Source organism: Vulpes lagopus, chromosome 2 (genome assembly GCF_018345385.1).
Source record: "Vulpes lagopus strain Blue_001 chromosome 2, ASM1834538v1, whole genome shotgun sequence".
Lineage (NCBI taxonomy): Eukaryota > Metazoa > Chordata > Mammalia > Carnivora > Canidae > Vulpes > Vulpes lagopus.
In genome coordinates this window covers 119,041,862-119,065,892 of record NC_054825.1, presented here as the reverse complement: position 1 = coordinate 119,065,892, position 24,031 = coordinate 119,041,862, and the positions used below count along the sequence as shown (strand labels likewise).

Sequence of the window (24,031 nt, the reverse complement as noted above, 5' to 3'; positions counted from 1 at the left end):
CCCTAAGTCATAAAATCTTTTGACCACGGTCAAGAAAATATAATATTGAGGTAAAGTCAAGGGCTAAAAATCAAACTAAAGGAACCAGTACTTACAGAAAAATGACCTTTTATCTTGGCTTCAACAATGAGATCTAAGTACTTAAAGCACTAACCTCCAATCCCAACACACACACCAATCCCTATATGAAGATTATATTTGGCAATAATACTTTACCTTTTTAATTCAGAAAGTCTGGACTCAATAGTTTCTTGTTTTATTTGAACTTTCTGAGCACTACTTATAATTTTTGTTAAATCTTCCTGACGAATCTTATTTTCTTCTGGTTTTGAAGATGAAACCTTTTGAAAACAAATTTAGGAAATCAAATACTAAATACCATATTTGTAATTCAAAGTTTCCCTATTAAAAAAAAAAAAAGTTTCCCTATTATAAGTGGGTTTGTAGCTGATTCAGGAAGTTAGATTTAGTTCCAAAAAGCCCAGGATAGGATTCTATAAAAAGAACAGCTCAAAGACAAGGATAAGAAATAATCTTTTTTTTTTTTTTTTTTTTTTTTAATGTGGAGAAGTTTCTACAAGCAGGAACAACTTAGAGGCTTTTTTTTTTTTTTCATTCCCTTTAGCCAAACTCACTGTAATTTCCCCAAGCTTCTTTATTATCACATTCCACGTTTAATTAAATTTATGCAGTAACAGCTGCACACTAGGCCATTTTCTTTCATGGTCCATTACTCTTTTATCCCTCTTCTTTTGTGGATTTAGTAAAAATATTTTATTTCAGTAAAAGATACCATTCATTAAAAAATATATTATTAGATGCTTACTATATGCAAGGGACTTATTCTGGGCATTGGATATTCAGCAGTGAACTACAGAAAAAGCCCTCCAGGGAGTGGACATTCTAACAAAAGTTTACATATTTTAAGCTAAATTAGAAAGAGTGAACCATCCCAATATGGATGATTTTTCACCCTCAGTCAGAATGTAAACATTTTCCTTCCCTCTAGAACGTATTTGAAGACTGAGCCTTTAGGACAGTTGACTGCAGAAAAAAATATAAAATAGAGGGAAATAATTAAAGCTTTATTAGTCTAAGTTATCCCAACAAAAATACCTGTGTATTTCTATACATTCTTAATTTCAACAGGTGAAACACTGTGTTGGCCGAGTATGCTACATGGTAATGCCTTAAATAAATCATATTAACAATAGCTCACCTTCCTTTTAATGTTCTCCAACAAGTCATCCTGGCCTTGTTTGAAGTAAGGATGCTGAAATTCAACAGGCCCATCTCGTTCCTGCTTTACAATTCCAGAGTCAATATGCACAACCTTACGAAAACCATCTGAAAAAAGATTCAAAATTTAGATGACTAAAATAGATAAAAGTAAAAAAATTTCCCTTTCCTTTAGCAACCTAATGGGGGAAAAATGGATTAATCAGGGCTGACCACAGTATTCCAAATAACCACTGCCTATACTCACACATATTCAACTGCCTCACAAAGCTTGCCATGTTATTGTGCTTGAAATATTTAGGAAGAATTTCTTTTGCAAATCTTTGTTCATCCAAAACCAGAAAACTCTGGCCATTCTGAAAAAGAGAAAAAGTCAATTAGCTGATGTATATGAATCAAAACCGAGCAGTCCTTCTATGATACTTTCAGATTCATCTTTTATTCCTATTAAGACCAACAAGAAACAAACCATCTTTAAGTGCCAAACTGTAATTAAGCCTTTGATGTCAGCCTCAGAAGTTTAGGAGCATGTCTAAACCAAAAACTGCATCATACACTCTGGTGAAATATTAGAAGAATTTCCACTAAATCAGAAGCAAGAAAGAAATACCGTAAATGGGCAATATAATTATTTAACATGGAAAGCCAATGCAATTAGACAAAAATAGACAAAATTCAAGAAGAAATCATATTTTATCATTATTTGCAACAGCCATATCTTTACACAATCAACTGAAAAACTAAAACAATTCAGTAAAATATCTAGTTAATAATTAATATTTAAAGTCACTAGTGTTCTTCCATAGAAAAAAAAAACAATTTGAAACTTACTATAATATAGTATCAAAACAGTATGATACTGGCATAAACACAGAGAGACAAACCAATGGAACAGAATAAACAATTGCCAAATACACCATTATATATAAGGTCCAAAGAGGTTTTCGGTTTTTTTTTTTTCTTAAAGATTTTATTTATTTATTCATGAGAGACAGAGAGAGAGAGAGAGAGACAGAGAGAGAGAGAGAGAGAGAGAGGCAGAGACACAGGCAAAGGGAGAAGCAGGCTCCATGCAAGGAGCCCGATGTGGAACTCGATCCTGGGATTCCAGGATCACGTCCTGGGCTGAAGGCGGCGCTAAACTGCCGAGCCACCCAGGGATCCCCAGGTCCAAAGAGTTTTGACAAGAGTCCCAAGACCATTCAATGGGAAAAGGAGAGTTTTCAACAAACAATGCTAGGAAACCTGGATACTCTTTTTTTTTTTTTTTTAATTAATTTTTATTGGTGTTCAATTTACCAACATACAGAAAAACACCCAGTGCTCATCCCGTCAAGTGGAAACCTGGATACTCTTGTGCAAAAAAACAAAGTTTACCTTACACTATATACAAAAATTAACTCAAAATTGATTAAAGACTTAAATGTAAGAGCTAAAACTCTGAAAATCATTAAAAAAAAAAAAAACATAAGGGGGAAAAGCTTCATGACACTGGATTTGGCAAGGATTTCTTGATTAACACCAAAAGCACAAGCAACAAAAGCAAAAACAGACCAATGAGGCTACCTCAAACTTAAAAACTTTTGTGCAAACACTATCAATAGAGTGAAAAGGCCATCCACAGAATCCAAAAAAATATTTGCAAATTGTGTATCTAATAAGGAGTTAATATCCATAACAAAGAACTTCTAGAACTCAACAAAAAAATATACAACCCCATAAGAAATGGGCAAAGGACCCGAGCAGATATTTTTCCAAAGAACATATAAAAATGGCCAATAAATACATGCAAAGATGCCTAACATCACTAATCATTAGGGAAATGAAAACCAAATACCACAATCACTACTTCATACCCATTAGAATGGCAATTATTTTTAAAAACACCAAATAAACTGAAAATAAGCGTTGGAGGATGTGGATAAAATAGAACCCTTTACTTTGAGGGTGGAAATGTAAAATAGTGCAGCTGCTATGGAAAACAGTATGGTGGTTCCCCAAAAAACTAAACAGAGACTTACATATGATCCTGCAATCCTACTTCTATGTATATTCCCAGAAGAACTGGGCAGGTACTCACAAAGATATTTGTATAGCCACATTCATAGCAGCATTATATGCAACAGTCAAGAAGTGGAAGTAACCCAAAAGTTCACTGACAGATGAATGGATAAACAAAATGTGGTAAATACACAGAATGAGTACTCAGCCTTAAAAAAGAAGGAAATTCTGATGGGTGCTACAACATGGATGAACTTTAAAGACATTATGCTAAGTGAAATAAACTAGCCACAAAAGGACAAATATTATACTATTCTACTTAAATGAGATATCTACAATAGTCTAATTCAACGAGACAAAAATAGTATGGTTATTAGGGGCCAGGAGGAAGGAGGACTTGGAAGTTATTGTCTAATTAGTATGAAATTTCATTATGGAAATCTGAAAAACATTCTGGAGAGATGGAGTGATGGCTGTATAGCAGCGTAAAAGTAATTAATGCCACTGAACCATATACTTAAAAACAGGTAAAATGGTTAGTTGTATGTTAGGTATATTTTACCATAACAATTTTAAACTAAAATAGAACAAAAGACTCCAATAACAGAAAAATATCACATATCTAAAGATAAATCTTAAGAATATATTAAACTATAGAGGAACAAATACAGTACTGTACAGCTGTCAGTTCTAATTAACCAATACATTCTCAATAAATTATCAATTAAAATTTTGGAGAGTAGAAGAGATGCTAACACAATCAAATATTAGGTACTAGAGTTCACTTGTGAAATAATTTAACAAGAGGCAAGAAAATACTAAAAACAATGAGAAGTGTTAACTCTATCCCATAAAGCTAATAGAATTACAGTTTATAAGAGTTTGGTACTAAAGAAGAGATAGTAAATATAAATAAACGAACTAGAGAGAATGCTTAGTAACAAATCTATTTGAGAATTTAATATGTAATAAGTACAAATAAGATTAAAATCAGGGGGGAAAATGAGAAAAAAGATGAGTTCATGAACTCTTCATCTAGAAAGAAAAAAAAAATAAAAGCTCAATGCTAACTTACTGCTCAATCATTCTTTACAAGCAAGCTTCTGGAAGTATGCTGTAAACCTAAGACATACTGGTAAGAATTTATATTTTATTCGTGGAAACTGCTAGCTGCCTACCTTATTTCCAAATTCCTCTACTTACTTTTTAATTTTTGTTATTTTAAAACTACAATTTTTATTGTATACAACATAATTTAATATATCTACACACACAGAGAAAGAACTACATTCAAACTAATTAACATACCACCTCCATCAGCTAAAAAGCTTGTGCAGAGCAAAGACAACAACAAAATAAAAAGAAGACCTAACAGAATACTTGCAATCAATATATCTGATTACCCGGTAAGGGATTAACAATCCAAATATGTGAGGAACACATACAACTCAACAGAAAAAAAAAAAAAAAAGACATAAACCAATTAAAACTCAAATAGAGGGATCCCTGGGTGGCACAGTGGTTTAGCGCCTGCCTTTGGCCCAGGGCACGATCCTGGAGACCCGGGATCGAGTCCCACGTTGGGCTCCAGGTGCATGCAGCCTGCTTCTCCCTCTGCCTATGTCTCTGCCTCTCTCTCTCTCTCTTTCTCTGTGACTATCATAAATAAATAAATAAATAAATAAACAAACAAACAAATAAATAAATAAATAAATAAATAAATAAATAAATAAAATTGAAAAAAAAAACTCCAATAGACATTTTCCCAAAGATACAGAAAGGTGTATGAAAAGGTGCTCAACATTACTAATCCTCAGGGAAATGCAAGTCAAAACCACAATGAGGTACACTTCATAACTGTTAGGATGGCAATTATTAAATAAAAGACAACAAGTGTTGGCAAGGGTTTAGGGAAGAGGGAACTTTCGGCGGTAATGCAAATCAGTATAGCCATATGGAAAACAGCATTAAGGTTCCAAAAAAAATATAGACCTACTACATGATCCAGCTACCCCTTTCCTGGGTATACACCCAAAGGAAATGAAATCAGTACCTCAAGAGAATTATCTGTGCTCCAATGTTCATTGCAGCATTATTCACAATAGCCAAGAACCCTAAGTGTCCCTCAATAGAAGAATGGATAAAGAAACTGTGATATACATCCCACACATACACATACACATACACACACACACACACACACACACACACACAATGGAACATCATTTAACCTTAAAAACAAAGAGATCCATTTGCAAAAACTACTTCCTTACTAACAGAACCACAGTTCTGTTTGATGCAGCAACTATGTTTCTCAGCCCCCCAACAGAGGCAGCCAAATACACACCTGGCAATTTCGATATAAATAGAACTGACTGGGTAGAGCTTCCAGAAAAGCTTCTCAAAGGGGAAAGATTCAAAGTGTCAAACCCCTATCTCCCATATCCCTGCTTGGAACTTGGGAGCTAATTGACTACAACTTCAACAACCACTGAGGTACAGAAACTAAGTATGGCTGAAAAGTCCAGAAGGTATCTTCAGACTTGAAAGGAAAAGACAACTCTAATTCTGTTTAAACGATCATTTGGATTTCTATTTGTGTCTGAAACTAAACCTGATAGAATTATTTTAAAAATTCAATGAAGTTGAATAATTGTTAACACAAAAACATTTTAATATTTATGACAGTTAACTGCATTAATCAAAAATTTCTAACAAATCAGTTAAGAAAAACCCAATGTAAAATTTAGAAGAGGCCCAATCTCATTATAATTGAATGTACAGCAAAACAAATAATGATTTTCACTTATTAGATTGGCAAAATTTTAAGTCTGATGATAATCAGAGCTGGTTATCAGGTAATAACTATTACAATTAAAAACGCATGTTTTCTCCTATCTTAAAAAAAACTTTCCTTCTTACTTCTCAATCTACCCACTCCATTTGTCTTTTCCTTCACTGCAAAATTTAACAAACATATTTCAAAGCCCCCTCTGCAAATGAGTACTATCTAAAATATTCTTGCTAAAAATTGGTTTTGGTCTCCCTCACTCGACTCAACCGTTTTTTGTTTTTCCTAAAATGTCAAATGCCAAATTCAATGCCTTCTTTTCAGTCCTGATCTTCCCACACCTCTCTGTGGCATTTCATTTGGCACTACTGACAATCCCCTCCCCAAATATTCTACTCTTTTGGCTCTGAAGCAATATACTATTAGGCCTCCTATCTCATATTTCCTTTCAATTGTCTTCACCTATCAAGAAGTTGTGTTTTTAGGTTTCTATCCTTGATCATGACACCTTATACTCTCTTTCCTTAGGCAATCTCATCCACGCCAGTGTATCTAACTACTGACTTTATGAAGTATGATGATTTATTATATATGATCACATCTACATCTCTGCCCCAACCATTTCACTTAAAACTTTTCAATTGTTAACATTTTTAGATAATGTTCTTTACTTCAACTACGTTCTCAACCTACTATTTCAAATCCATCTTCCTACTCACCAAAGTCCACTTTTTTCCTGTATCTTCCCTCTTGGCATGCCCATCCCCCCCTCTAAGTATGACAGTAACAACAAAAAGATAAATAAAAAACTCTCAATTTTAACAGTCAGTAACTTAAGGGGAAAATATGAGAAACATTCCCTTTAAAACTAAGAAAAAGGGGCCCCATGATCACTACTTCTATTTGACACCCTGAGGTCTTAGCCACTGCAAAATGGAGGAGGAGGAGGAGGAAGAAGAGGAGGAGGAGGAGGAGGAGGAGGAAGAAAGAAGAAGAACAAGAAGAAGAAGAAGAATTATTATTATTATTGAAGGTATAAAGTTCTGAAAGGAAAAACAAAACTACCATTCACAAATACATGGATGTATACTTAGAGACCCCAAATCACTAAAATGATTAGCTTTCTGGTTTATTATCAACATACAAGTGTTATCTGTATTTCTAACTATCAGCAACAGCCAGAAATGTACTTTTTAACAGACACCACTTACAACAACGTAAGATACCTAAGAAGAAAACCTAACAAACATGCAAGACCTTATTATAAAAAATACAAAACTTTACTAAACAAAATGAATTTAAGAACACACCTTGTTTATGGGAATAGTTAACATCATAAAGACATCCATTTTTGCTAACCTGATTTATAGTTTCAATGTAATTCCAATTAAAATCCCAGTAAGTTTTTTTCTTTTTTAAGATTGTATTTATGTATTCATGGGGGGGCGGGGGGGCAGAGACACAGGCAGAGGGAGAAGCAGGCTCCATGCAGGAAGCCTGACGTGGGACTCGATCCCCAGGTCTCCAGGATCACACCCCAGGCTGAAGGCGGCACTAAACCGCTGAGCCACCGGGGCTGCCCAAAATCCCGTTAAGTTTAATGGAATTTGATTTTAAAATATATACAGATGAGCAAAGGCCAACAATAGTCAAGATACTCCTGAAGGATAAGCTGCCTTCCCAAAAGCAAGACAGTATAAAGCTATAGTTATGAAAACATGGGATAAGGGCAGAAAAAAAATTGTTCAAAGCAATGGAATAGACAACCAAGAAACAAAATCACAGTATCTACCTAAAATTTTGCTCTAAAACAGAGGAAGGTACACAGCACCACAGAAAGAAGGAACCATTCAATGAAGGAGCTAGGCCAATTGAATATTTATATGGTAAACCATGAAACTGAAGTAAGTCCTCATGCCACACACAAAAATCAATTCCAGGTGAATTAAAGATTCACACATAAAATGCAATTTTAAAACCTCCAGAAAAAAAGAAAAGAAATGGAAAAGTAGCTTTCTGTCTCTGGGGAAGAGGTAAGAAAAGGATTTCATCCTGAAGAAATAAAAAGCGTGACCAAAAAAGATGATTACACTAAAATTAAAAACTTGTACTCATCAAAAGAAAAAGATAAGCTTCAAACTGGGAGAAGATGTAAGCAATACATAGATGCAAAAAAAAAAAAAATGGATATACAGAATATACAAGGAATTCCTACAAACAGTAAAAACCAAGCCACCCAATAGTAAAATGGCCAAATACCTCACAGAATAGGAAACACATAAGGCCAAAAAATATGAAAAGGTATCTGAACATATTAGTAATCAGGAAAATATCAACTCATTGACATACTTTACATCCTCTACTGGTAAAAAAAATTAAGAAGGATTATAATAATAATAATAATAAAAAAAGAAGGATGATAATATCAAGTTTTAAAGATGTGGATTAATGGGAGTGGCTAAAAGGAGTATAAAATCGTTAAATCTCTTTTGAAACCAATTTGAACTACCTTCTGGGAGAACGGTTCATACCCTATTTTTCAGCAATTCCAATCTCCAATGAATGTATATATACCTTAAAGAAATTGCTTATATATGCAAGAAGTGTATAATATTCATAACAGCATTTGGCACAGTTGATCATCTTTTTTTGAACCATTTTTTTCATTAACTTCTTTGATCTCGTTCCTTTTTCTTCCTGTTGTACTGTTTCTTCTCAATCTCCTTTCCTAGTTGTTTCTTATTTTCACACCCTCTAAAAATCAGAATGACTTGTCTTTCATCTCCTATCTCCATTTGTTTCCCTGTATGATTTCATTATTTCATCCAGTCCCATGGCTTTACCATTCATATGCTCCACAAACTCCACCCTGCCAGTGTCTTATATCCAAAAATTCTGTTCAACATTTCCACTTGGATGTCTTGGAGTGTAGAAGTCATTCAGGCTGTTCAAAAATATTCCTGTTCTTCCTAGCACTGAACTTCCCCATCTCCTCTGAAATTATTAGGCATGATCATATGACCAAGTGGTCAATGAAATGTAAGCTAAACAAAAACAATTTTCAAGAAACACTAGTGTCCATTGTAATCTCAAACTTAATATGGCCACTCTCTACCTGCTTGTCTCTGAATATTCTCCCATCTGACCAAATGGTCTCATCATTTATCTTATTGTTCAGGCCCGATCTGAGTTCTTATTCTTGTCTTTTCTGCAACTTCAGACAATTAGTAAGTTCTACTGCGTTACCTTTAAAGTAGATACCAAATCCCACAACTTCTCACCATCTCCACTGCAAATACCCTAGGCTCAACCACACTATTTTCAATACCATAGTGGAAAGTTGTGATAATATGCAAACTAGTTCCCTAGATTTCCAGTCTCCTTACCACAGACCTAAGGCCCTACACCATCTGCTCCTTCCTGCTCTGACCTCAATCTATCTCACATTCTCCAAAGATACTCTAACCACATGGGCCTTCTCCAAACACAGGAACATGCCATGTTCAAGGCCTGTATGTTTGCCATTCCCCTTTCAATCTGTTCAAATCTCTGCTCAAACATCATCTCCTCAGAGTGGCTTTCCTCATCACTCTACATCCTCTACACTTTACACAAATCCCGGTCATTTTATGTGCTAGTTACTGATTTATTGCTCCAAGTTCATTCTTCATTGTCTGCTTTGTAAATATAGAGCTGGGTCCCTTAAATATCTTTTTCTAGATGGCATGGTGAGAAGCTTTGTCAATAGAAGACACTAGAGAGATACTCTAAGAGAAGGGAGGTCTCCTTCCTATTTCCTGGTTCTTTAAAAACACCAGACTCCAACAGTGCAGGCCAGTTCTCCAAGCATCTAGCTCTTGAAGTACAGAAGGTCAGCAGCACAAAGCCAACAGCTTTCCCCAGCATTCTCTCTCCCTTTGGAGGCTTCAAATCATAGTATATCTGGCAAGACATGTCCCCATGAACAGCTGTCAAGGGTGCTCTAGAACAAGGGTTGATAAACCTTTTCTTAAAGGGTTAGATAAATATTTTGGGCTTGCAGCTATAAGGTCATAATACTGCCCTTGTAGCAAGAAAGCAGGTACAAACAATATGTAAACAGATTGAGCATGGTTATGTCCCAATGGAACTTTACAAAACAGATGACTGGCCATGGGCCATGGTTTGCCAATCACTGCCTTAGAAGGTGTATTTCTCCACAAGTTCTGAAGGATGAACTTCCAGTAAGCTCCAGTATGCCACCAGTGCCTTCTTTCCCATGAAGGGAGATGTGGTCATATTGTTTTTATAACTGCCAATCCTATATTCTTTAGGGTTTTTAACTCCATTTCCCCTGATACAGTAATTCTCTAAGCTTCCCCTGTTTAAAATATTTAAAAACAGTTATTTCCCTCTTTTGTACTTTTATACTATGTGACATCTGTCTCCTAATTGGACCCTGATATCTCTCTTTACCCTGCTTTACTTCCTTCATGGTACACACCACTAACTGAAATTATATTACCTGTGTTTGCTTACTTTTTAATTATCAGCGTCCTCCACTAGAATATAAGCTCTATGAAGTCACTTTGTTTACTACTAAATAAATGTATTCCTAGTACCTAGGATACTGCCTGGTCACAACATATTCATGATAAATACTTGTGAGTGACCAAATAAGTGAATTGTTGGCTAGAGTGGACCAAAATATCTTTTTAGAAGTTCAACTCATGGATTATATCAAATGAAACGATGAATGCCACCTTGCTTGTATCTGCATGTACTCTCCCCGTTTCTTTCATACAACCCTCATTCACTCATACTCCGTGTTTCTGCTTATGGTATTCCTTCAGTCTCTACTCTAAAATTAGTAGATAACCTCTGAGTGCAAAAATTCCACCATACTGCCATTTAAACCTGTGAGGCTCAAACAATACAATCCAAAACTTTCCCAACACATTCCATAAGGGGCACAAAAGTCACACTGACTGAGGTGGGAGAGACAGGTAGCTTCTTTTTAGGCTTTATTCATAAAGGTTGGTAATCTTCCAAATAATAAGTTGCTACTGCTCCAACAGGGTAGTCAGTTAAAAACATCCAAAATATTCTTACTAATAATCTAATACTTCAATCCCATTACTTTAAAACATTTTTCAGAATAGAAATTTGTAGTTTTAGCCAGTCCATAACTTAATGTTCACCAACTATTCCTTCTGAGTTTCTAGCTCATCCTCTCTTACATATACAAATAAAAAATTTTCATCAGGACGCCCAGGTGGCTCAGCAGTTAAGTGCCTGCCTTTCAGCCCAGGGGATGATCCTGGAGTCCTGGGATCGAGTCCCACGTTGGGCTCCCTGCAGGGGAAGGCTCCCTTTGCCTAAGTCTCTACCTCTCTCTCTCTCTGTCTCTCATGAATGAATGAATGAATGAATGAATGAATGAATGAATGAATAAATAAATAAATAAATAATATTCATCAATGAATCGTCCATCACTTTTCTGTAGGCTCACCTAAGGTAGATTTTTACTCCTATTGTGCCACACCTACGGCTTTCTTGTTTTCACTTGAGGATAGTGTAATAGTGCAATGGTTACTCCGAAGTTCAAAACAATACTAAGACATCAAATTCTGGACGCTCAAATTATTCAAAATAGCTAGAAGACCCTGGATCAATACTCGTTTTGCTCCATTTCCTTCCTATTTCCTGATTTGTCTCTGTTGATTTGAGAGGGATGGAGAAGTAGAGAATGTCACAGGGCACAAAAGGCAGAAAAGATGGGTAAGAGGTCTTTTTTTTTTTTTTTAAAGATTTTAATTTATTTATTCATGAGAGAGAGAGAGAGAGGCAGAGACACAGGCAGAGGGAGAGAAGCAGGCTCCATGCAGAAAGCCCGATGCGGGACTTGATCCCGGGTCCCAAGGATCACGCCCCGGGCGGAAGGCAGGCACTTAAAACCACTGAGCCACCCAGGCTCCCCCCCACCTTTTTTTTTAAAGTAGGTTCTACGCTTAGCATGGAACCCAATGTGGGGCTTGAATTCATGAACCTAAGATGAAGACCTGAACTGAGATCAGTAATTGGACACTTAACTGAGCCATCCAGGCACCCAGAGTATGAGGTCTTTAATGGAAATCCTTTCTTGTTCTTCTCAAACCATCTGAAGAACAGAGACACTAACAAAACAATTACTTCCAGTTCTTTCTTGCTCTTGTAACTACTTCACTTCAACGTACACTATCAAATTTCAGTAACAGTAAAGGCTGTTCCTCTCTATCAATGGCAAGAACTTCCATCCAACTTCCACAACCTCTTGTCCCTGAATATCAAGTTTCTGCAGTTGCTTCCAAGTTAAACCTGTGCCTTCTGTTTAGGACTCAGTTACATTTTAAAAAGCTTTAGGTTGTCCAACAATATTATCTTTGTCCCTCATTCTGGCAATAGACTGCCTACCAGAGCCAAAATAGCTATATAAAATTTTGAAGTTATGGGAAATGTAAAAACAAACAAAAAAATTAGAAAAAAACAAAGAAACTTTTAAAGGGAGAATATGAGAAAAAATAAAATATATATAAATGTTTTAAAGACACTCTGGATCTAAAGACATTTCTGTTATTTTAATCAATAACATATTCAGTATAATTTTGCTTGGAATATTCTATTTCAATAATTAATCATGAGAATGGGCATTACTTTATTTTTCATTTTAGTCATACTACAAGTTTTAAGAAAAACTGTTATAAGAGTAAGTCTTCAGGAATATTAAGCCAGGCTTTTCAAACTGCAGTTGGTTAAGTTTTTTCTCCTTACCTTACACTCAAGCTAGAAGAGTAAATTATTTTCCAAAAGAAAAAAAAATTGCATAGAAGATTGCCTGGTTTCCAAAACATCTGCTGCTTCTAAAAGGCCTTAATATGATTTTCACTCAGATAGTATAAATGCTAAATTACCGCGACAGAAATTCAGCAAAACATGTTTGAAGGAAACCAGAAACAACCATAAATAGCATCTTCTAAAAGATGAGAGTAACTTATTTTGTTTTTTTCCATTTAACATCATTGTTTACTTAAGAGTTTTACCTTTCCCTTCATTGTTAACACTGTTCTTGGAAAAATCTGTGGGAAAGTAATAGAGACAGACTTCCTAAGCAACCAAGCTAAACCCTACACAACATTAATCCACTACTGTTCACTGACTTGAGAAAGGGTAACATTTTGATATAACACTAAATATTGTGCCAACCTATGTTAAGTGAAGTGCTGTTGATAGAAGACTGATCTCTGATCTGGGAGGTCAGAAATCTATGTTAGAGTCTCTTCTCCATTAATAGCTAGCTTTATAATTATGGATAAGAAGTCTACTCTAAGCCTCAAATCCTCATCTATATAATAATGAGACTAAAGTAGATTAGCGCTAAGATTCTCTTCAGGCATAATGTCATTCCCACCATTTTTATTATATATTCTAAGGATTTCATTGATTCATCAAACATTTATTAAATACCTACTGTGTCCTTGGCACAGACACAGTCTTTGCCCTCACTGAATTTATATTTCCGTTGTCCCATTATCTATTAGAAAATGAGTAAAACATAAGCTTAGACTTAACAATGGGATAAATAATTATTTTTAAATGGCCATCCAAGCCAAAAGGTATGATAAAATCAGCTTGGTTGGGGAGAGATTCTCAGACCAATCTCTAATACGAATACAAGGCTGAGTAACAGCAGTCTGTGCTGACCCATCCCTGTCAACTTTTAATCCTTCTGACTGATGAAAAGCATGAGACATCTGTTTATTTTTAAGTGTACGCTGGCGGCTGTCTTCCTTATTTTCACCTTTCTTTGTACAACTGCACAGAATTCATCAAACGCTCAACACACACCATACAACTGGTGATACTGACCTTCAAGAAAATTAAGTCCTAGAAAGGGTATATATATAAAATTAAAAAGAAAAGAAAAAGAACAAATGACAGTGATAGGCGGAAGAATACGGTGTTACAGCAGTCAAAAACTTCATGTACTCCATACAGTGCTCCTGCCTCTTAAGATAAAAGTAAGTAAAACTGAGCTCCTGTAACAGGAAAGGAGAAAGAGAGGAGGTAACATGTACTCAGCACTTAACAGGTGCCAGGCACGGGGAAGGCAGTTTTCACTTACTCTTCCCCGGCCCTCTGAACAAGGTGATATCCCAAACAGATGATCAATCGCAGCCAGAAAAAAAAAAAAAAAAAGAAAAAAATCCACTCCACTTCACAATACGCCCCCCAAAACAGCCCGAGCGCATTCGAAAGCAAATGCACTGTTGACGTCATCATCATTCTGCTTAGAATCTTAGTATTTGAAACTGGAAGAGTCCCGGGTCACCCGGGCAACCCCATTCATCTTGAGGACGACGCAACTCAGGCCAGACGAGATAGGGAGCCTGCCTAAGGTCACCATCGCTGCGCAGGGGCGGAGGGCCGGGCTCAAGCCCACGGCCGGGGCAGGCATCGCATCCCACTCTCCCAGCAACTGTTCGGTGAAACTGATTCATTTTGGCTTCTCGCTGAGTTAGTGGACACCCAGCAGAGCACTTTTATTAAAAATGATCACCAAAAAAAGAAAAAATCTGTTTCTACAAATGGCTCAGAATCCCCCCCCCCCACGCACACACAAGAACCATGTCCCGTTTTCTACCTAAAATTTCGAGACCTACTGAGTGAGCACCAGTGGAAGCAGCTGCGTTTGCTGGTACCTGCGCCCCCGACTGCTCTCCTGGTGGGGGGGGGGGGCTCCAGGTGCAAAGCGGGGTATGTTTTCCAGTGAGGAGAATCAGGTCGCGGAGGGAGAAGATCCCTCAGACGAACGCCCCCCCCGCCCCCCCCCGGCGAGGGAGGGCGGAGGATGAGTGTGCAGGAACGTGGCTCCCGCGCCCGCCGCTCGTCGGCCGCCCCCCTGGCCCCGCCGGGCCGGTTCCGAACGCCGCCGGGGGCCGGACCGTTACGGGGCCGCCCGGGCCGCGGCGCCCGCGCGGGCCGCCCCTCCCCCACCGCGGCCTGAGCCCGCGGCGCCGGCCGGGACCCCCGCGGCTCCCCCGCGCGAACAATACAAGGGGTCCCTCGCGAGCCTGAACGCCGGGGCCGCGCCGCCCGCCGCCCCGCGGGCCTCGCCGGGCCTCGAGCCGCAGGCCGCGACAGACAAGCCCGCGGGAGCCGCGGGAGTCGCGGCGGTTAGTCAGGGGGTTCGGAGGCCGCCGTGCCCTCGCCCGTACCTGGCTCCAGGTGATGAACTCGTTCGTGTGGGCTTCCTCCACAAGCGTCCACAGCTTGCTGAGGAAAGCCGGCACGTTTGAACTCTGCTTCATTGTTAACGAGACGCTGGGATTCCGAATTCTACACCCGAACACGGCGGCGGCGGCGGTGGAGGCGGCGGCGGTGGTAGCGGCGGCGGCAGCGGCGGCGGCGGCGGCAGCTGCTGCTCCGGGAGAACGCCCACCGCGCAGGCGCAGCAGCTCTCGGGCCCCGCCCCCCCCCAGCCTCGCCGAGCGCGCAGCGGGGCGGGGCGGACCGGCCGCCGCACATGACGGACAAGCCCCGGCGTTCGGCCCGTGCGCGCTGGGCCCGCGCCGGCCCCGCTTCCGACCAATCGGAGGCGCGGGTCGCAGGACAAAGGAAAGCGATTGGACGCCGCGGACGGCGGGGGGGCGGGAGCAAAGGTGGCGCTGCCTTCTCATTCGCCTTTTATACCCGAGCCGTCACTGTAGCGGACCTCGGGCGCTGTGGGCTGTGTTTGGCTGTTTCACGTGGAGACGGCTTAGGGTTTCCGAGCTGGGGCCGGGAGGCTACGGAAAGCCCTCCGGGGTGTTTCAGCCGTAGGATTGGCCGGCGACGCGTGGTGTGCGCCGGCCCGGAGGAAGTATAGTGATTCACGTGGGGGGGGGGGAGGGGAGAGGGCAGGGGAGGGCAGCAGCTTGCAAACGTGATGTGCTAGGCCCCAACTTGAAACTGTCTCACAAATAAGTAAACCTCGCCCTTAAAGTTTCATTAGGAGGAAAAAGAAAAAAAAAAAAGTTCCATGAACATACGTTTATCAAAAAGAGGAATTTAAATATCCTAAGTACTGCAGGGAAGCAGGAAGGGTAATAGACACCCTACACCGCTGGTTGTTAATTGAACAGACATTGCACGCCAACCGTGTGCTCGGCACAAAAAAAGAAATGGTCTCGCTTGTAGCCTTTCAGTAAATTAAAATAATTATTCCTGCATACACGTAACAAGTATGCTCCTGTTTCCTAGAGATCGTCTGATACAGTGCGGGAGGGAAAGCTGGACCTGGAGTCAGCACAGCTGAATCTAAAACCAGCTTCAAGGACACTTCAGTGGATATTAGATTACACCAGTTCTGTGTAATTTAGAGTAGCCCTTACTCTGTCAGAGCCAGACTACTCCATCTCCTCATTGGAACTAAGATTATCCCTCCTTTTTACCCATGTGAGATAATATTAATTGGTGTAGCAATAAAAAAAAAAAACCTTCCAAATTAAACTTTTCCTTTATGCAAAAATCACGTGAATATTAATTCACAAACAAGTCAGAGATAATATTTTATACAGAACTCCTGGGTGCATGTAAAATAATACCTTAAAAAGTAAAATGCAATTTCCAGTGAGCAAATATTTATTGAATAGTGACTCTCTGTTCAGCCCTCATCTGTTTGCTGAAGCAAAACCAAATACATGGCGGGATGTATCCAATACAGCCAATGTATCTGCATGAAAAAACTAATACTTGAGAGCACTTATATATGCCTAAGGTGGGGGATCCCTGGGTGGCACAGCGGTTTGGCGCCTGCCTTTGGCCCAGGCACGATCCCGGAGTCGGGCTCCCGGTGCATGGAGCCTGCTTCTCTCTCTGCCCCTCTCTCTCTCTGTGACTAGGGCTTTCTATATTTTATCTGTCCTATTCCCACAACAACCCAATAAAGTTTATCTTATCATCCCATTTTTACAATGAAGATTCTAAGGCCCAAAAATGAATTAATTTATCTGTATTGTAGCTAGTAAATGAGAAATGGAATTTACACCCAGGGTTTATTAAGCTCAAAAGTCTGTGCTCTTTCCATTGCATGATGATGGCACCACCTCCTTAAGAGGCTTATATTCTAACTCAAGAAACAAGATAAACACAATGATGAGCAATTATTATTTTTTTAGAAAAAGCTAAATTTGGGGATTCCTGGGTGGCTCCATGGTTTGGCCCCTGCCTTCAGCCCAGGGTGTGATCCTGGAATCCAAGGATCGAGTCCCACATCAGGCTCCCTGCATGGAGCCTGCTTCTCCCTCTGCCTGTCTCTGCCTTTCTCTCTGTCATGAATAAATAAATAAAATCTTAAAAAGAAAAAGCTAAATTTATGGTATTAAAAATACTAGGAAAGTTGAGAAAGAGATAAGTAAATTAAGTTAATAAGAGAAGATATCATGGAGGATGGTGACCTTAAGTTGGATCTTGAAGTATGGTTACATTGGAATAGCTGAAAGGAAGACAACAGTGGCCAAAATGAGAGGCTATTGAGCATGATCTGTCTATGGAGAATACGGCTCCAGAGGTACGACTAGTAATGTCTGAGGGGGAAGATATGGCCTCCTTTCATGGCATTGAGTTATTTCCATCTGAAAAAAAAAAAGTGTAGTTAGATACAAGCAGAAACTACTCTGGGCATTCAGTTATAGGCTTGGGGGTTAGTGCGGCTCTGGACTTCAAATGCTTGGTTTAATGCTCTGCTATCGCTGTCTTGAAATTCTTCCTTTTTTTAAACAAGGCATCTTGCATTTTCATTCTGAATTGGGCACTGCAAATTCTGTAGCAGGTCTACTTTTAATATATTGCATCTTGTAGACAGGTGTTCTCAAACATGCATCCAAACCACTTGGAGAGGAGATGCTGTTAGTATAGCAAATAAATAAATATCATGTAGATAGTATTTATTCACTTATGAGGCCAGCTAAGGGGATAAATTATTAACCAGGAGACCTGGTGATGAGACCTGGAAATATTGAGTGTGTCTAAAATCTCGAGGCTTTGGAATTGAAACTATGTTTTTCATACTCTGACACATATAGGTACATATTTTTCCTTTAAATCAGAGTGACTCCAACTTCAGCCTATGTCAGCATAGCCTGGAGGGCTTCTGAAAAAACAGATTGCTGCTTTTCCTCCCACTCTACAAGAGTAGGTGGGGGGTTCAGGGTAACAAGTATTTCCAACAAATCCCCAGGTGATGCAGATACTGCTGACCCTAAGAACCACTGTTATAGAGAAAAAAAAATAGTAAAAACTGACCTTCCTTTGCTAACATGTGCAGACTTATTACTCACTTTTCATCTCAACAAAATCCAAATATTCCAGAAATAAAATAAACTGTGTTTTCTTTTTCTATGGACTTAATCCTTAATATTTATTATAATAAACTTTTTTTGAAAACTTTAAGAACTGACTAGAGACATTTTGGGGAGAAGAGAAAATCACTATTGACTCATTTGCACTTGTATTGCACTCAATTATAAAACTTGAGAAGGGAGGAAAACCAAATCATGCTAATTCACAGATATTTGCCATCTACAAATCCCATAAATATAAGAAGAAACAGGTGGCCTGGGTGGCTCAGTTAAGCAACTGCCTTCAGCTCAGGCCATGATCCCAGGGTCCTGGGAATTGTGCCCTGAATTCGGCTCCCTGCTTAGCAGAGACCCTGCTTCTCCCTCTTCTGCTGCTGCTCCCCCTGCTTCAATGCAGTCTCTCTGTCCAATAGATATATAAAATATTTTAATATATATATAGAAGAAGAAACAAATTTGACCCAGTGTCCACAATTTTGTAACATCTACAATATTAGAAAATAAAAATGTCACTTTCTGAAAGTGAGTTTCCTCCTGTTGACTCCAAATTTTAAAAGTTAAAATATCTCCGTGGCTCATTTCCAGACTGAGTGTACGATTTACAAGATTTAGAATAACATTAGAAAATATGAGTGACTTAGGCTTTACTTAGGAAACAGAAAAGCATGTTGTAATATGCCTTACTGCTTCAAAGCCTCTCATTCAGATTGTACAAATTCAATCTGATCAATTATGCAAAACTAATTGGAATCAGCAGTACAAGCACAACACTAGCTTCTAAAGATTGTTTTATAAGTAGAGCATGATCGGAACCAAAGGTGAACTGCACAGAGGTTTTCATCTACATTCCTATCTGGACACAGTGTTGAGTTTTTTTCAATTTTGGAATGACTCAGCAGGCCTTTGACAAATCACTAGACACCTCCAAGTCCTAGATCCTTACACTAACAAATGTGATTGAAAATACCTGTTATATATACTTCACAGAGTGGTTTTGAGGATCAGATAAATTACTTCTTCAGCCCATCTCACAATCTTGAGATATCTTTCTGAAGCACAAATCTGAAAAGGTCACTTCCTGACTTAAAACCATTCAGTAGCTTCCCATAAATTTCAAAATACATTCAAACGCCTTAAGATGGCATAAATAAATTCAAACCCATAAGGTGTACTCTGATGCCACCCGTCATTCCAGTCATTGGCTACCACTCTTCACCTTACTCCTACACTTAGCACACCCAACTGCTTGATACCCTACTGGTCAGGTTCATTCACACTTCTACATATTTCCACAAGCTGTTGCTCCTGTGTAGAGAACCGTTCTTCTACCCCATTAGACCTCACATTTCTCCTTAACCTTCAAAGTCATGTCCAATTCCATAGAGAAGTCACCTCTTTTATGAAACTTCCTGGAGACCTTTATTTTTAGCACTTATTACATCATATTGTAATTATTTACAGGTATTTTTTTCATACTAGTCTATACAACTTCAACATAACAACTATGGCTATCACAGTGTCTCGCACATGTTCCACTCAATAAATATTTGTTGAATTAATCAATGAATACATGAACAGATGAGTACTAAAGTCACTTAGCCTTCCATGGTTCCCAAATTTGGGATTAGTGGCTTCCCTCATATGCTTCCATAGCATATGGAACTTGGTATTTACCACACTGCTGTTGCTCATTTATTTCTGAGCAGCCCTTACGGACCTGAAACATTGTCCATACAATGTTCACTGTTGTATCCCTAGCAGCAAACATGGTGCTAATAATATAGGAACTGCCAATAAATATTTGTTGAGTGAATAATTTTAGCTTTTGAAACCCTTTGGATAGAATGTACTCTATTAAATAGTAAGGGAACTCCTTATAAGTTATTAGATTTCAATCCATATAAACTTTTTAGCTAAGAGAAGAAAATGAAGAGAAGGAAAATTTAGGGATAGCTCAACTGAGAGGCATGTGATTGAGGAGCTATTAGTAGAGCAAATATCAGAATTCTGAAAATGCCAGACATTAATGGAATGTTATAGTCCCAGGCTTGAAGTCATTTGTGTTTGAAACAAACAGCACTTTGGTAACAGTGAGAAAACGCTTAAATACTATATACTAGGCTTTTGAATAAGTAGAGAGCTAAGAAAAAAAACTGTGAAAGTTAATTCCTTAAAATTTTTAAGAAGACCAAGGAAGAAACTTTTTTCTAAGGCTACAACTTGGGTGCAGAGACTCTGGCTGAATAAGCCTTTTACGTGGACCTGTGTTACTACCACTTGTACCAGATTGGGGATAGGACTGCTGTACATGAAACTTTCACTCTAAGCCAAATTGGGTAAAATCTGACCCATCACCCAACAAAGGTGTTAAGTCCAGGTTTGCACAACTCTTTCCATTTTAGTACTGAAAGTCCCTATGCCACAGGTACTCCCTTAGCCCCAGGCAAACCAGGATGGTTGGTCACACTAACTCTAGCCTCTTTCAGTTATTGACGTTGGACAAGGAGCAGGGAACTCATCCATCTAAGCCAAATAACTCATATAACAGCCAGTGCAGATAAGTGATCTAACATTTAAATGCAGTTCTTACTTACTCTTTTCTGGAAGCAGGGTGTAGGTACTCTTTCATGGTATCCCAACAGCTCGATGATAAATAGAAGACCTCCATGTATCCTGCAAATCCGTATCCCAATGGAGGCCTAGACTCATGCAGACAGACATTAAGACAGAAAAAATAAGGCCAGAAAACTTAAAAAGACTAGAATCAATAGAAAAATGTGGTAGATTAGTGACATGATCTTGATATAAGCCTTCCATTACTTCTAAGAATAGCATCATGCTAGGGCTCCAGTTTCTATCCCTCTGGGACTGGTCTTGCTCCAAGTAGAAGAAGTAGCTAAGATAGGTGTTTGGACTTCATCTTTCTAGACAGCAGGGTTTAGATGATCATTGAATTCTAATTTGATGGTGGAGATCTGAGCCCCTTCCACAATTAAATGAACTGGGTTATATGGCTCGAGGACAGAAAAATCTACTTACACCTTGAAAGCAAGATTAAACTGAAGAAATTGGCTTCAGTTAGGAGGTAACCACTGTCATGTATGCCATGATCTGGGAGATGTGTACGGAGAAGTGGCAATGATTGTAACACTTCTAACCTCTTTAAAGTTTAGCCAAGTCCTGTGAGCAGCAGGGACCAGTGGAAAAGGGAGAAGTCTTTTCTAGTGTATATGTTCACAGTGTGGTTTAGAATAGATTGAACAGAATTATTTCTGACCTTCCAGAGAAAAGTCTGGCATTGTTTGAATCAAGGACTTGCAAGAATACATTAAAGAACTATTAATTAATGGCAGGACCCTTCATTATAAAGATCTTAAATATGAGAATTATTACATTTCCTATAATTTACTTTAAAATGATGCTATTGGGGATCCCTGGGTGGCGCAGCGGTTTGGCGCCTGCCTTTGGCCCAGGGCGCGATCCTGGAGACCCGGAATCGAATCCCACGTCGGGCTCCCGGTGCATGGAGCCTGCTTCTCCCTCTGCCTGTGTCTCTGCCTCTCTCTCTCTCTCTCTCTGTGTGACTATCATAAATAAATACAAATTTAAAAAAATAAATAATGATGCTATTGAAACAGTGGTCTATACTGTGATAATTCATAGTAATCTAACCCTAGGGGCAGTTAGTTAACATTTGAAATACCCTAATTAGAAATGCATACTCGAGAGGTGGTTAGTTAGCACTTGAAAGACCAATCAAAAGCCTCCTCCCTGAAGGCTTTGTCTTAAGTTTATTTTTTTTTTCATCAATACCACACATTTTGTTAATTAGGCAAATAGATGTGGAAATGATTTTTCCTTGGTAAAATGAATGAGGTTCATGATATGTGTTTGGGCTAGATACAGTGTATTGGCTTTCTCCAATCTTAACTAACCTAGGCTTCAGTATATCTTGAGCCAGTAGCCTATGCCCTTCTGTGTCTAAGATTAGGTACCCTAATTTTAGGATTCTCATAGGTCCTGTATTTAGAGGACTTTCTTGGTCAGTCCTGGAGATTTGGGTACTCTGGGTCAAAGTAAAAATGGGGTCCCACATACATATTTTAGAATGTTTAAAGATGACCTATCAAGTTAACCAACTGTCAAGTAAAATATATGCTCTTTTCCTACCTTGATAAATGTCTTCATAATAACAAATTTGAAATATATATATAAAGCTATGGTTTTATAAGAATTGAAGTTAGCAAAATATCCAAAAAGACCAAATTTAATTATTATTGTCTGGCATTCTGTCAGTTGGGATGTCTTAGAGGATCAATAAAATAAATACATATGTAACTCATAAATTATCGTATGTTTATTCTATAAAATTGTTTTATTTCAGCAAAATCATTAGTTGGGTTGCTATTTTCACATGATCTGTGTTCCATTTGATGATAATGATCAAAGCATTAAAAATGTAATCACTTTCAAAGAAAGTGATTTAAAATCTAAATTTGAGTATAGTTCATAAAATATTATATAAAGTAAGTACAAAAATGAGAAATTAAAGTTATATTAGTATGTTTAAGTTATAAAACATTAAGAATTATGTAACAAAATTTAATAATAAATATAAATTGTAATGAATACATTTTAAATTTTAAATGGTTCCACTTTTGGCTATTGTGAGTAACACTGCTGTGAACATTGCTGCACATACATAATTTTATGCATTTAGCTTTTCTTGCTTGACAATGCACGCTGGAAATTCTTTCAAGTCAACTGACGTAGCTATAATTTACTTCTTTTAATGACTCCATGGTATTCCATGGTGTGTGTGGAGCACAATATATTCAGCCATTCTGCTACTTACTGGTGGGCATCTGCTTTGTTTCAAGGCCTTCATTTATTTATTTATTTCACTCTGAAAGATGCTGCAAAAAAAAAAAAAATCCTTAAACATGTCTTTAAATGTTCATGCTTTTATTTTCCAGATTAGTGAATTCAGATTTTCCTGTATAATTTGCATGGTAAATCTACACCTCCTATTATTGTGCTGGTATATAAAAAGAAAGTCCTGCTGATTAAAAAGCCCCGCTTTTGAGCTAACAGAATGCTATTGTACATGTATCCAACACTATGACGCTTCCTAGCAACCAGAAATGTCAACATCATGCTTCTGTGGTAATAGCAAAGGTTTAAGCTTGATAGAGAAGGATCTAATATTTGGTGCTAATGGGAGTTTCGACTATTACATAGAAATTTCAAAAGTAATAGCTTTATTCTTCAGTATTTTCATAAAAAAATAATGCAAAGCCAGAAAATTATAAATTTTGTTACACATGACTTTGCAGGCGTTGTTGGCTGCTTCTGGGCCTGTTTAGTTCTAGTTTACTTTTCACTGGATTAAACTCATAATTGTCAGTAATGATCTCTAGTCCTTGTCATCTGTGTGAAAAGAGTAAAGGAAAGGAACTAGGGTTACGAAGATACTTACTGAAATTGAGACCCAGAGATGTTTGATCACATTTTCATACATTCACAGTTGGTATGATACATATTTAATTTTTTGATTTGGAAGTTTTTTTGTTTTAAAGCATATGTCTTTTCACCACATTGTTTATAATTTACCCTCTGAGGACCCTAAAGGAATTCAGACCAC

At 38.3% G+C, this 24,031-nt stretch overlaps 1 protein-coding gene across 3 annotated transcripts in view; it reads right to left on the bottom strand.

Moving 5' to 3' along the window:
• HSF2 (heat shock transcription factor 2) overlaps positions 1-15,476 on the bottom strand; it is a 33,764-nt gene extending 18,288 nt beyond the window's left edge. For all 3 annotated transcript variants that reach the window (XM_041741810.1, XM_041741816.1, XM_041741822.1), the window contains exons 1-4: positions 15,265-15,476; positions 1,487-1,595; positions 1,220-1,347; positions 217-341 (exon numbers count right to left, since the gene is read on the bottom strand). In XM_041741810.1, coding sequence (XP_041597744.1) covers positions 217-341; positions 1,220-1,347; positions 1,487-1,595; positions 15,265-15,357 — 455 coding nt within the window. In that variant the 5' untranslated portion in view covers positions 15,358-15,476. The remainder of the gene's footprint in view (positions 1-216; positions 342-1,219; positions 1,348-1,486; positions 1,596-15,264) is intronic.
• Between the last annotated feature and the right edge of the window lie 8,555 nt (positions 15,477-24,031).